This window comes from Melanotaenia boesemani, chromosome 19 (assembly GCF_017639745.1).
Source record: "Melanotaenia boesemani isolate fMelBoe1 chromosome 19, fMelBoe1.pri, whole genome shotgun sequence".
Lineage (NCBI taxonomy): Eukaryota > Metazoa > Chordata > Actinopteri > Atheriniformes > Melanotaeniidae > Melanotaenia > Melanotaenia boesemani.
This window is the reverse complement of record NC_055700.1, coordinates 134,312-149,792: the sequence shown is the minus strand read 5'-3', so window position 1 is coordinate 149,792 and position 15,481 is coordinate 134,312. Positions and strand designations below refer to the sequence as shown.

Here is a 15,481-nt window from a genome sequence, read left to right as displayed (position 1 = left end):
TCACATTAAAACCTTCATCCAGATAACATCACACCTTCATCCAGGTCACATTAAAACCTTCATCCAGGTCACATTAAAACCTTCATCCAGATAACATCACACCTTCATCCAGGTCACATTAAAACCTTCATCCAGGTCACATTAAAACCTTCATCCAGTTCACATCACACCTTCATCCAGGTCACATTACATCTTCATCCAGGTCACATCACACCTTCATCCAGGTCACATCACACCTTCATCCAGATAACATTAAAACCTTCATCCAGATAACATCACACCTTCATCCACGTCACATCACACCTTCATCCAGGTCACATTAAAACCTTCATCCAGATAACATCACACCTTCATCCAGGTCACATTAAAACCTTCATCCAGGTCACATTAAAACCTTCATCCAGATAACATCACACCTTCATCCACGTCACATCACACCTTCATCCAGGTCACATTAAAACCTTCATCCAGGTCACATTAAAACCTTCATCCAGTTCACATCACACCTTCATCCAGGTCACATTACATCTTCATCCAGGTCACATTAAAACCTTGATCCAGTACGCATTAAAACCTTGATCCAGGTCACATCACATCTTCATCTAGGTAACATCACACCTTCATCCAGGTCACATTAAAACCTTCATCCAGATAGCATCACACGGTCATCCAGGTAAAAATCAAACCTTCATCCAGGTCACATTAAAACCTTCATCCAGTTCACATCACACCTTCATCCAGGTCACATTACATCTTCATCCAGGTCACATCACACCTTCATCCAGTACGCAGTAAAACCTTGATCCAGGTCACATCACATCTTCATCCAGGTCACATTAAAACCTTCATCCAGATAGCATCACACGGTCATCCAGGTAAAAATCAAACCTTCATCCAGGTCACATTAAAATGTTCATTCAGGTAACATCACACCTTCATCCAGATAACATCACACCTTCATCCACGTCACATCACACCTTCATCCAGGTCACATTAAAACCTTCATCCAGATAACATCACACCTTCCTCCACGTCACATCACACCTTCATCCAGGTCACATTAAAACCTTCATCCAGGTCACATTAAAACCTTCATCCAGATAACATCACACCTTCATCCAGGTCACATTAAAACCTTCATCCAGGTCACATTAAAACCTTCATCCAGATATCATCACACCTTCATCCACGTCACATCACACCTTCATCCAGGTCACATTAAAACCTTCATCCAGATAACATCACACCTTCATCCAGGTCACATTAAAACCTTCATCCAGATAACATCACACCTTCATCCAGTTCACATTAAAACCTTCATCCAGGTCACATTAAAACCTTCATCCAGATAACATCACACCTTCATCCAGGTCACATTAAAACCTTCATCCAGTTCACATCACACCTTCATCCAGGTCACATTTAAACCTTCATCCAGGTCACATTAAAACCTTCATCCAGTTCACATCACACCTTCATCCAGGTCACATTACATCTTCATCCAGGTCACATCACACCTTCATCTAGGTAACATCACACCTTCATCCAGATAACATCACACCTTCATCCAGTACGTATTAAAACCTTGATCCAGGTAACATCACACCTTCATCCAGGTCACATTAAAACCTTCATCCAGATAGCATCACACGGTCATCCAGGTAAAAATCAAACCTTCATCCAGGTCACATTAAAACGTTCATTCAGGTAACATCACACCTTCATCCAGATAACATCACACCTTCATCCACGTCACATCACACCTTCATCCAGGTCACATTAAAACCTTCATCCAGATAACATCACACCTTCCTCCACGTCACATCACACCTTCATCCAGGTCACATTAAAACCTTCATCCAGGTCACATTAAAACCTTCATCCAGATAACATCACACCTTCATCCAGGTCACATTAAAACCTTCATCCAGGTCACATTAAAACCTTCATCCAGATATCATCACACCTTCATCCACTTCACATCACACCTTCATCCAGGTCACATTAAAACCTTCATCCAGATAACATCACACCTTCATCCAGGTCACATTAAAACCTTCATCCAGATAACATCACACCTTCATCCAGTTCACATTAAAACCTTCATCCAGGTCACATTAAAACCTTCATCCAGATAACATCACACCTTCATCCAGGTCACATTAAAACCTTCATCCAGTTCACATCACACCTTCATCCAGGTCACATTAAAACCTTCATCCAGGTCACATTAAAACCTTCATCCAGTTCACATCACACCTTCATCCAGGTCACATTACATCTTCATCCAGGTCACATCACACCTTCATCCAGGTCACATCACACCTTCATCCAGATAACATCACACCTTCATCCAGGTCACATTAAAACCTTCATCCAGATAACATCACACCTTCATCCACGTCACATCACACCTTCATCCAGGTCACATTAAAACCTTCATCCAGGTCACATTAAAACCTTCATCCAGATAACATCACACCTTCATCCAGGTCACATTAAAACCTTCATCCAGATAACATCACACCTTCATCCACGTCACATCACACCTTCATCCAGGTCACATTAAAACCTTCATCCAGGTCACATTAAAACCTTCATCCAGTTCACATCACACCTTCATCCAGGTCACATTACATCTTCATCCAGGTCACATTAAAACCTTCATCCAGGTCACATCACACCTTCATCCAGGTCACATCACACCTTCATCCAGGTCACATTACATCTTCATCCAGGTCACATTAAAACCTTCATCCAGGTCACATTAAAACCTTCATCCAGATAACATCACACCTTCATCCACGTCACATCACACCTTCATCCAGGTCACATTAAAACCTTGATCCAGGTCACATGACATCTTCATCTAGGTAACATCACACCTTCATCCAGGTCACATTAAAACCTTCATCCAGATAGCATCACACGGTCATCCAGGTAAAAATCAAACCTTCATCCAGGTCACATTAAAACCTTCATCCAGATAACATCACACCTTCATCCACGTCACATCACACCTTCATCCACGTCACATCACACCTTCATCCAGGTCACATTAAAACCTTCATCCAGATAGCATCACACGGTCATCCAGGTAAAAATCAAACCTTCATCCAGGTCACATTAAAACGTTCATTCAGGTAACATCACACCTTCATCCAGGTAACATCACACCTTCATCTAGGTAACATCACACCTTCATCGAGATAACATTAAAACCTTCATCCAGATAACATCACACCTTCATCCACGTCACATCACACCTTCATCCAGGTCACATTAAAACCTTCGTCCAGTTCACATCACACCTTCATCCAGGACGCATTAAAACCTTGATCCAGGTCACATCACATCTTCATTCAGGTCACATTAAAACCTTCATCCAGGTCACATCACACCTTCATCCAGAACGCATTAAAACCTTCATCCAGGTCACATTAAAACCTTCATCCAGGTCACATTAAAACCTTCATCCAGGTCACATTAAAACCTTCATCCAGATAACATCACACCTTCATCCACGTCACATTAAAACCTTGATCCAGGTCACATCACATCTTCATCTAGGTAACATCACACCTTCATCCAGGTCACATTAAAACCTTCATCCAGATAGCATCACACGGTCATCCAGGTAAAAATCAAACCTTCATCCAGGTCACATTAAAACGTTCATTCAGGTAACATCACACCTTCATCCAGGTAACATCACACCTTCATCTAGGTAACATCACACCTTCATCCAGATAACATTAAAACCTTCATCCAGATAACATCACACCTTCATCCACGTCACATTAAAACCTTCATCCAGTTCACATCACACCTTCATCCAGGTCACATTACATCTTCATCCAGGTCACATCACACCTTCATCCAGGTCACATCACACCTTCATCTAGGTCACATTAAAACCTTCATCCAGGTCACATCCCACCTTCATCCAGGTCACATCACACCTTCATCCAGGTCACATTAAAACCTTCATCCAGATAACATCACACCTTCATCCACGTCACATCACACCTTCATCCAGGTCACATTAAAACCTTCATCCAGGTCACATTAAAACCTTCATCCAGGTCACATTACATCTTCATCCAGGTCACATTAAAACCTTCATCCAGGTCACATCACACCTTCATCCAGGACGCATTAAAACCTTGATCCAGGTCACATCACATCTTCATCCAGGTCACATTAAAACCTTCATCCAGAACGCATTAAAACCTTCATCCAGGTCACATCACATCTTCATTCAGGTCACATTAAAACCTTCATCCAGAACGCATTAAAACCTTCATCCAGGTCACATTAAAACCTACATCCAGGTCACATTAAAACCTTCATCCAGATAACATCACACCTTCATCCACGTCACATCACACCTTCATCCAGGTCACATTAAAACCTTGATCCAGGTCACATCACATCTTCATCTAGGTAACATCACACCTTCATCCAGGTCACATTAAAACCTTCATCCAGGTCACATCAAATCTTCATCCAGGTCACATTAAAACCTTCATCCAGACCTCATTAAAACCTTCATCCAGATAACATCACACCTTCATCCAGGTCACATCACACCTTCATCCAGGTCACATTAAAACCTTCATCCAGGTCACATCACACCTTCATCCAGGTCACATCACACCTTCATCCAGGTCACATCACACCTTCATCCAAGTCACATCACACCTTCATCCAGGTCACATCACAGCTTCATCCAGGTCACATCACACCTTCATCCAAGTCACATCACACCTTCATCCAGGTCACATCACAGCTTCATCCAGGTAATATCAAACCTTCATCCAGGTCACATTAAAACCTTCATCCAGGTCACATCCCACCTTCATCCAGGTCACATTAAAACCTTCGTCCAGGTCACATTAAAACCTTCATCCAGGTCATATCACACCTTCATCCAGGTCACATTGAAACTTTCATCCAGGTCATATAAAAACCTTGATCTAGGTCACATCACACCTTCCTCCAGGTCACATTGAAACTTTCATCCAGGTCATATAAAAACCTTGATCTAGGTCACATCACACCTTCATCCAGGTCACATTAAAACCTTCATCCAGAACGCATTAAAACCTTCATCCAGGTCACATTAAAACCTACATCCAGGTCACATTAAAACCTTCATCCAGATAACATCACACCTTCATCCACGTCACATCACACCTTCATCTAGGTAACATCACACCTTCATCTATATAACATTAAAACCTTCATCCAGATAACATCACACCTTCATCCACGTCACATCACACCTTCATCCAGGTCACATTAAAACCTTCATCCAGATAACATCACACCTTCATCCACGTCACATCACACCTTCATCCAGGTCACATTAAAACCTTCATCCAGGTCACATTAAAACCTTCATCCAGATAACATCACACCTTCATCCAGGTCACATTAAAACCTTCATCCAGTTCACATCACACCTTCATCCAGGTCACATTACATCTTCATCCAGGTCACATTAAAACCTTCATCCAGGTCACATCACACCTTCATCCAGGACGCATTAAAACCTTGATCCAGGTCACATCACATCTTCATTCAGGTCACATTAAAACCTTCATCCAGGTCACATCACACCTTCATCCAGAACGCATTAAAACCTTCATCCAGGTCACATTAAAACCTTCATCCAGGTCACATTAAAACCTTCATCCAGGTCACATTAAAACCTTCATCCAGATAACATCACACCTTCATCCACGTCACATCACACCTTCATCCAGGTCACATTAAAACCTTGATCCAGGTCACATCACATCTTCATCTAGGTAACATCACACCTTCATCCAGGTCACATTAAAACCTTCATCCAGATAGCATCACACGGTCATCCAGGTAAAAATCAAACCTTCATCCAGGTCACATTAAAACGTTCATTCAGGTAACATCACACCTTCATCCAGGTAACATCACACCTTCATCTAGGTAACATCACACCTTCATCCAGATAACATTAAAACCTTCATCCAGATAACATCACACCTTCATCCACGTCACATTAAAACCTTCATCCAGTTCACATCACACCTTCATCCAGGTCACATTACATCTTCATCCAGGTCACATCACACCTTCATCCAGGTCACATCACACCTTCATCTAGGTCACATTAAAACCTTCATCCAGATAACATCACACCTTCATCTAGGTCACATTAAAACCTTCATCCAGGTCACATCCCACCTTCATCCAGGTCACATCACACCTTCATCCAGGTCACATTAAAACCTTCATCCAGGTCACATTAAAACCTTCATCCAGGTCACATTACATCTTCATCCAGGTCACATTAAAACCTTCATCCAGGTCACATCACACCTTCATCCAGGACGCATTAAAACCTTGATCCAGGTCACATCACATCTTCATCCAGGTCACATTAAAACCTTCATCCAGAACGCATTAAAACCTTCATCCAGGTCACATCACACCTTCATCCAGGTCACATTAAAACCTTCATCCAGATAACATCACACCTTCATCCACGTCACATCACACCTTCATCCAGGTCACATTAAAACCTTGATCCAGGTCACATCACATCTTCATCTAGGTAACATCACACCTTCATCCAGGTCACATTAAAACCTTCATCCAGGTCACATCAAATCTTCATCCAGGTCACATTAAAACCTTCATCCAGACCTCATTAAAACCTTCATCCAGATAACATCACACCTTCATCCAGGTCACATCACACCTTCATCCAGGTCACATTAAAACCTTCATCCAGGTCACATCACACCTTCATCCAGGTCACATCACACCTTCATCCAAGTAACATCACACCTTCATCCAGGTCACATCACACCTTCATCCAAGTCACATCACACCTTCATCCAGGTCACATCACAGCTTCATCCAGGTCACATCACACCTTCATCCAAGTCACATCACACCTTCATCCAGGTCACATCACAGCTTCATCCAGGTAATATCAAACCTTCATCCAGGTTACATTAAAACCTTCATCCAGGTCACATCCCACCTTCATCCAGGTCACATTAAAACCTTCGTCCAGGTCACATTAAAACCTTCATCCAGGTCATATCACACCTTCATCCAGGTCACATTGAAACTTTCATCCAGGTCATATAAAAACCTTGATCTAGGTCACATCACACCTTCATCCAGGACGCATTAAAACCTTGATCCAGGTCACATCACATCTTCATTCAGGTCACATTAAAACCTTCATCCAGGTCACATCACATCTTCATCCAGGTCACATTAAAACCTTCATCCAGAACGCATTAAAACCTTCATCCAGGTCACATCACACCTTCATCCAGGTCACATTAAAACCTTCATCCAGATAACATCACACCTTCATCCACGTCACATCACACCTTCATCCAGGTCACATTAAAACCTTGATCCAGGTCACATCACATCTTCATCTAGGTAACATCACACCTTCATCCAGGTCACATTAAAACCTTCATCCAGGTCACATCAAATCTTCATCCAGGTCACATTAAAACCTTCATCCAGACCTCATTAAAACCTTCATCCAGATAACATCACACCTTCATCCAGGTCACATCACACCTTCATCCAGGTCACATTAAAACCTTCATCCAGGTCACATCACACCTTCATCCAGGTCACATCACACCTTCATCCAAGTAACATCACACCTTCATCCAGGTCACATCACACCTTCATCCAAGTCACATCACACCTTCATCCAGGTCACATCACAGCTTCATCCAGGTCACATCACACCTTCATCCAAGTCACATCACACCTTCATCCAGGTCACATCACAGCTTCATCCAGGTAATATCAAACCTTCATCCAGGTCACATTAAAACCTTCATCCAGGTCACATCCCACCTTCATCCAGGTCACATTAAAACCTTCGTCCAGGTCACATTAAAACCTTCATCCAGGTCATATCACACCTTCATCCAGGTCACATTGAAACTTTCATCCAGGTCATATAAAAACCTTGATCTAGGTCACATCACACCTTCCTCCAGGTCACATTGAAACTTTCATCCAGGTCATATAAAAACCTTGATCTAGGTCACATCACACCTTCATCCAGGTCACATTAAAACCTTCATCCAGAACGCATTAAAACCTTCATCCAGGTCACATTAAAACCTACATCCAGGTCACATTAAAACCTTCATCCAGATAACATCACACCTTCATCCACATCACATCACACCTTCATCCAGGTCACATTAAAACCTTCATCCAGGTCACATCACATCTTCATCCATGTCACATTAAAACCTTCATCCAGGTCACATCACACCTTCATCCAGGTAACATCACATCTTCATCCAGGTAACATCTCACCTTCATCCAGGTCACATCACACCTTCATCCAGGTAATATCAAACCTTCATCCAGGTCACATCACATCTTCATCCAGGTCACATTAAAACCTTCATCCAGGTCACATTAAAACCTTCATCCAGGTCACATTAAAACCTTCATCCAGATAACATCACACCTTCATCCACGTCACATCACACCTTCATCCAGGTCACATTTAGTTAGACAACTTTATTAGTCCCACCAGGGGCAATTAGTTTGAGCAGCATCATAACATGACATAAAAACCACATACAGTACATAAAAGACACAAAAAGAGAAGAGCTTGGTGATCAATAAATATATAAAAAAAAAAAAAAAAAAAAAAAAAAAAAACACAAAAACTACAGAGAATTTAAAAGTCGAACAGCAGATGGGATAAAAGACTTTGCATAACGGTTTGTTTTACAATATGGTAAAACATAACGACGTCCTGAAGGCAACAAGGAGAACTCATTTTTTAAGGCATGACCTGATGAAGACAAGATGACATTCGCTTTCTGGACAATCTGATTATTACAGAACGAAGCCAGGTCCCTCTGCTGCACTCCTATGATTTTAGAGCAGGTTTTCACGATGCGATTGAGACTGTTCTTGTCTTTGAGAGTGAGACAGTTATACCAGCAGATAAATGAAAAACACAGGAGGTTCTCTATAAAGGCCTGATAGAACCTACACAAAATGCTGGGATTAACTGAGAACGAATTCAGTTTCCTTAAGAGGTAGATTCTTTGTTGTGCCTGTTTCAGAACAGCTGCAGTGTTGACATCAAACTTAAGTTGGTTATCAAAGAAAGTCCCAAGATACTTATAAGAGGAAACAATTTCGACACCCTCATTATGAATAATACTTTCAGTGGCAACATCTTTTTTACGTCTAAAATCAAAAATTAGCTCCTTTGTTTTTGTAACATTTAGCTCCAAGAAATTTAAATCACACCAAGAAATAAAATCAGAGAGCACAGTTCCATGTTCTAATTCTGAACCACTGAGAAGAGACAACAGCGCAGTGTCGTCTGAAAACTTAACCAAGTAGCTGTGTTCAAAGGTGCTTTTACACTCATTAGTATATAAAATAAAAAGAAGAGGCGATAAAACACAGCCTTGCGGCGAACCAGTTGATATAGTGACACAGTCTGACAGACGATTATTAACCAGAACTCTCTGTTTCCTCATAGTCAAAAAATCCAATATCCAGAGAACTAGTTGGTGGGGCAATCCAAATTCATTTAGGAGCCTCTCAATAAGAAGATGTGGCTGCATTGTATTAAAAGCAGATGAAAAATCTGCAAATAAAAGTCTAGCATGAGCTTGGGGCTTTTCTAGATGCTTAAATAAAGAGTCCAGTATAAAAAGCTTTGCATCCTCAACTCCCTTTCCTGCTTGGTACGCAAATTGCATGGGGTCAATTTTCCCTTCAACATACTCCAGAATCATGTTTTTCAGACTTCTCTCAAAAAGTTTCATACACAAGGAGGTTAGTGAGACAGGTCTAAAGTCATTTAGTTGTTTTGGCACATTAATCTTATTCACAGGGATTACAGTAGCGGTTTTCCAACCAATAGGCACACGATTTGTATCAAGAGACATTTGAAAGATATGATGTAGGACAGGACTCAGTTGGTCAGCGCAGTATCTCAAAGTGCGCCCACAAATCTGGTCTGGGCCAGGAGCCTTTCTAATGTTCACCCGTCTCATCAGGTCTCTGATACTCTCAAGACTAATCACGATAGAAGAGTCAGGGGACATGGTTTCTTAAAGAGAGAGCAGCTCATTAGAAAAATCAGATTTTTCAAAACGACAATAAAATGAATTAAAAGCGTTGGGAAGTGTTCACATTAAAACCTTCATCCAGGTCACATTAAAACCTTCATCCAGATAACATCACACCTTCATCCACGTCACATCACACCTTCATCCAGGTCATATTAAAACCTTCATCCAGATAGCATCACACGGTCATCCAGGTAAAAATCAAACCTTCATCCAGGTCACATTAAAACGTTCATTCAGGTAACATCACACCTTCATCCAGGTAACATCACACCTTCATCTAGGTAACATCACACCTTCATCCAGATAACATTAAAACCTTCATCCAGATAACATCACACCTTCATCCACGTCATATCACACCTTCATCCAGGTCACATTAAAACCTTCATCCAGATAACATCACACCTTCATCCAGGTCACATTAAAACCTTCATCCAGGTCACATTAAAACCTTCATCCAGATAACATCACACCTTCATCCAGGTCACATTAAAACCTTCATCCAGTTCACATCACACCTTCATCCAGGTCACATTAAAACCTTCATCCAGGTCACATTACATCTTCATCCAGGTCACATTAAAACCTTCATCCAGGTCACATCACACCTTCATCCAGGACGCATTAAAACCTTGATCCAGGTCACATCACATCTTCATTCAGGTCACATTAAAACCTTCATCCAGGTCACATTAAAACCTTCATCCAGGTCACATTAAAACCTTCATCCAGGTCACATTAAAACCTTCATCCAGATAACATCACACCTTCATCCACGTCACATCACACCTTCATCCAGGTCACATTAAAACCTTGATCCAGGTCACATCACATCTTCATCTAGGTAACATCACACCTTCATCCAGGTCACATTAAAACCTTCATCCAGATAACATCACACCTTCATCCACGTCACATCACACCTTCATCCAGGTCACATTAAAACCTTCATCCAGGTCACATTACATCTTCATCCAGGTCACATTAAAACCTTCATCCAGGTCACATCACACCTTCATCCAGGACGCATTAAAACCTTGATCCAGGTCACATCACATCTTCATCCAGGTCACATTAAAACCTTCATCCAGAACGCATTAAAACCTTCATCCAGGTCACATCACACCTTCATCCAGGTCACATCACATCTTCATTCAGGTCACATTAAAACCTTCATCCAGAACGCATTAAAACCTTCATCCAGGTCACATTAAAACCTACATCCAGGTCACATTAAAACCTTCATCCAGATAACATCACACCTTCATCCACGTCACATCACACCTTCATCCAGGTCACATTAAAACCTTGATCCAGGTCACATCACATCTTCATCTAGGTAACATCACACCTTCATCCAGGTCACATTAAAACCTTCATCCAGGTCACATCAAATCTTCATCCAGGTCACATTAAAACCTTCATCCAGACCTCATTAAAACCTTCATCCAGGTAACATTAAAACCTTCATCCAGATAACATCACACCTTCATCCAGGTCACATCACACCTTCATCCAGGTCACATTAAAACCTTCATCCAGGTCACATCCCACCTTCATCCAGGTCACATTAAAACCTTCATCCAGGTAACATCACACCTTCATCCAGGTCACATCACACCTTCATCCAAGTAACATCACACCTTCATCCAGGTCACATCACACCTTCATCCAAGTCACATCACACCTTCATCCAGGTCACATCACAGCTTCATCCAGGTCACATCACACCTTCATCCAAGTCACATCACACCTTCATCCAGGTCACATCACAGCTTCATCCAGGTAATATCAAACCTTCATCCAGGTCACATTAAAACCTTCATCCAGGTCACATCCCACCTTCATCCAGGTCACATTAAAACCTTCGTCCAGGTCACATTAAAACCTTCATCCAGGTCATATCACACCTTCATCCAGGTCACATTGAAACTTTCATCCAGGTCATATAAAAACCTTGATCTAGGTCACATCACACCTTCCTCCAGGTCACATTGAAACTTTCATCCAGGTCATATAAAAACCTTGATCTAGGTCACATCACACCTTCATCCAGGTAACATCACATCTTCATCCAGGTAACATCTCACCTTCATCCAGGTAACATCACACCTTCATCCAGGTAACATCACATCTTCATCCAGGTCACATCACACCTTCATCCAGGTAATATCAAAACTTCATCCAGGTCACATTAAAACCTTCATCCAGGTCATATCACACCTTCATCCAGGTCACATCACATCTTCATCCAGGTCACATCCCACCTTCATCCAGGTCACATCACACCTTCATCCAGGTAACATCACACCTTCATCCAGGTCACATTAAAACTTTCATCCAGGTCACATCACAGCTTCATCCAGGTAATAACAAACCTTCATCCAGGTAATATCACACCTTCATCCAGGTCACATTAAAACCTTCATCCAGGTCATATCACACCTTCATCCAGGTCACATCGCATCTTCATTCAGGTCACATTGAAACTTTCATCCAGGTCACATTAAAACCTTCATCCAGGTAACATCACATCTTCATCCAGGTCATATCAAAACCTTCATCCAGTTCACATTAAAACCTTCATCCAGGTCACATTAAAACCTTCATCCAGGTCACATCACACCTTCATCCAGGTAACATCACATCTTCATCCAGGTAACATCTCACCTTCATCCAGGTCACATCACACCTTCATCCAGGTAACATCACATCTTCATCCAGGTAACATCACACCTTCATCCAGGTAACATCACATCTTCATCCAGGTAACATCTCACCTTCATCCAGGTAACATCACACCTTCATCCAGGTCACATTAAAACCTTCATCCAGGTCACATCACACCTTCATCCAGGTCACATCACACCTTCATCCAAGTAACATCACACCTTCATCCAGGTCACATCACACCTTCATCCAGGTTATATAAAAACCTTGATCTAGGTCACATCACACCTTCCTCCAGGTCAGATAACATCTTTATCCAGGTAACATCTCACCTTCATCCAGGTAACATCACACCTTCATCCAGGTCACATTAAAACCTTCATCCAGGTCACATCACACCTTCATCCAAGTAACATCACACCTTCATCCAGGTCACATAACACCTTCATCCAGGTAATATCAAACCTTCATCCAGGTCACATTAAAACCTTCATCCAGGTGACATCCCACCTTCATCCAGGTCACATCACAGCTTCATCCAGGTAATAACAAACCTTCATCCAGGTCATATTAAAACCTTCGTCCAGGTCACATTAAAACCTTCATCCAGGTCATATCACACCTTCATCCAGGTCACATCACACCTTCATCCAAGTAACATCACACCTTCATCCAGGTCACATCACACCTTCATCCAGGTCACATCACACCTTCATCCAGGTCACATCACACCTTCATCCAGGTAATATCAAACCTTCATCCAGGTCACATTAAAACCTTCATCCAGTTCACATTAAAACCTTCATCCAGGTCATATCACACCTTCATCCAGGTAATATCAAACCTTCATAAAGGTCACATTAAAACCTTCATCCAGGTCACATGCCACCTTCATCCAGGTAACATCACGCCTTCATCCAGGTCACATCACATCTTCATCCAGGTAATATCAAACCTTCATAAAGGTCACATTAAAACCTTCATCCAGGTCATATTTAAACCTTCGTCCAGGTCACATTAAAACCTTCATCCAGGTCATATTTAAACCTTCGTCCAGGTCATATTTAAACCTTCGTCCAGGTCACATTAAAACCTTCATCCAGGTCACATTTAAACCTTCGTCCAGATAACATCCCACCTTCATCCAGGTCCCATCACACCTTCATCCAGATAACATCACACCTTCATCCAGGTCACATTAAAACCTTCATCCAGTTCACATTAAAACCTTCATCCAGGTAAAATCACACCTTCATCCAGTTCACATCACATCTTCATCCAGGTAATATCAAACCTTCCTCAATGTGACATCACACCTTCATCCAGGTCACATCACATCTTCATCCAGGTCACATTAAAATCTCCATCCAGGTCACACCACCCCTTCATCCAGGTCACATCAACATGGATTCATTATACTTAAAATCTTTCATATAACATTAGGAAATTTTATTCGTCCATTTACTTTTTTGTTGTCGTTTGTATTTTCTTTTCATCAGAATTCCTGTCCAGAGGAAGACGCTTCTTTTCTTTCCAGGTTTTTCTTCTTTTGGTTCAGAAGGTAAAACAGTTGGACTCACGTTTCCTATAACGGTAGAAAAGCCAAGACACATGAAGGTGTTGAAGGTCTATATCAGTGTTGATAAAGAAGAGTGTTGTTAAACCGGTTTATTCAAGTCTGAGCTGAAGCTGGCTGCTAACGTTAAACTGGTTTATTCAAGTCTGAGTTCAAGCTGGTTGCTAATGTTAAACTGGTTTATTTAAGTCTGATCTCATGCCGACCGCCAACGTTAAACCTGTTTAATTACGTCCGATCTCACGTCAGCCACTAACGTTAAAGCGGTTTACTCTGGTCTGATCTCACGCCGGCCCTTAATTTTAAACCAGTTTCACTCTGATCTCACGCTCGCTGCTAACGTTAAACCGGTTTATTTAAGTCTGATATCTTGCCTGCCACTAACACCAAACCAGTATAAGTTTCATGTCACGCCGGCAGCTAACGTTAAACCGGTTTATTCAAGTCTGAGCTGAAGCTGGCCGCTAGCATTAAACCGGTTTACTCTGGTCTGATCTCACGACGGCCCTTAATGTTAAACCGGTTCAACTCTGATCTCACACCGACCGCAAAGGTTAACCTGTTTTTTTAAGTCTGATCACACAGATGTTAGACTGGTTTATTTATGTCTGTCATGCCGGCTGCTAACGTTAAACCAGTTCATCCAGGTCACATTAAAACCTTCATCCAGGTCACATTAAAACCTTCATCCAGGTCACATCACACCTTCATCCAGGTCACATCACACCTTCATCCAAGTAACATCACACCGTCATCCAGGTCACATCACACCTTCATCCAGGTCACATCACACCTTCATCCAAGTAACATCACACCTTCATCCAGGTCACATCACACCTTCATCCAGGTAATATCAAACCTTCATAAAGGTCACATTAAAAGCTTCATCCAGGTCACATCCCACCTTCATCCAGGTCACATCACACCTTCATCCAGGTAAAATCACACCTTCATCCAGGCCACATTAAAACCTTCATCCAGGTCACATTAAAACCTTCATCCAGGTCACATTCCACCTTCATCCAGGTCATATCACACCTTCATCCAGATAACATCACACCTTCATCCAGGTCACATAACA

General features: G+C 41.8%; 1 protein-coding gene across 1 annotated transcript in view; it reads left to right on the top strand.

The window, feature by feature from the left end:
- The window catches only part of LOC121629920 (multidrug resistance-associated protein 1-like), a 155,894-nt gene that overhangs the window by 33,290 nt on the left and 107,123 nt on the right, over window positions 1-15,481 (top strand). The window contains exon 7 of the mRNA XM_041969847.1: window positions 14,324-14,385. Within this exon, the coding sequence (XP_041825781.1) occupies window positions 14,324-14,385 (62 nt within the window). The remainder of the gene's footprint in view (window positions 1-14,323; window positions 14,386-15,481) is intronic.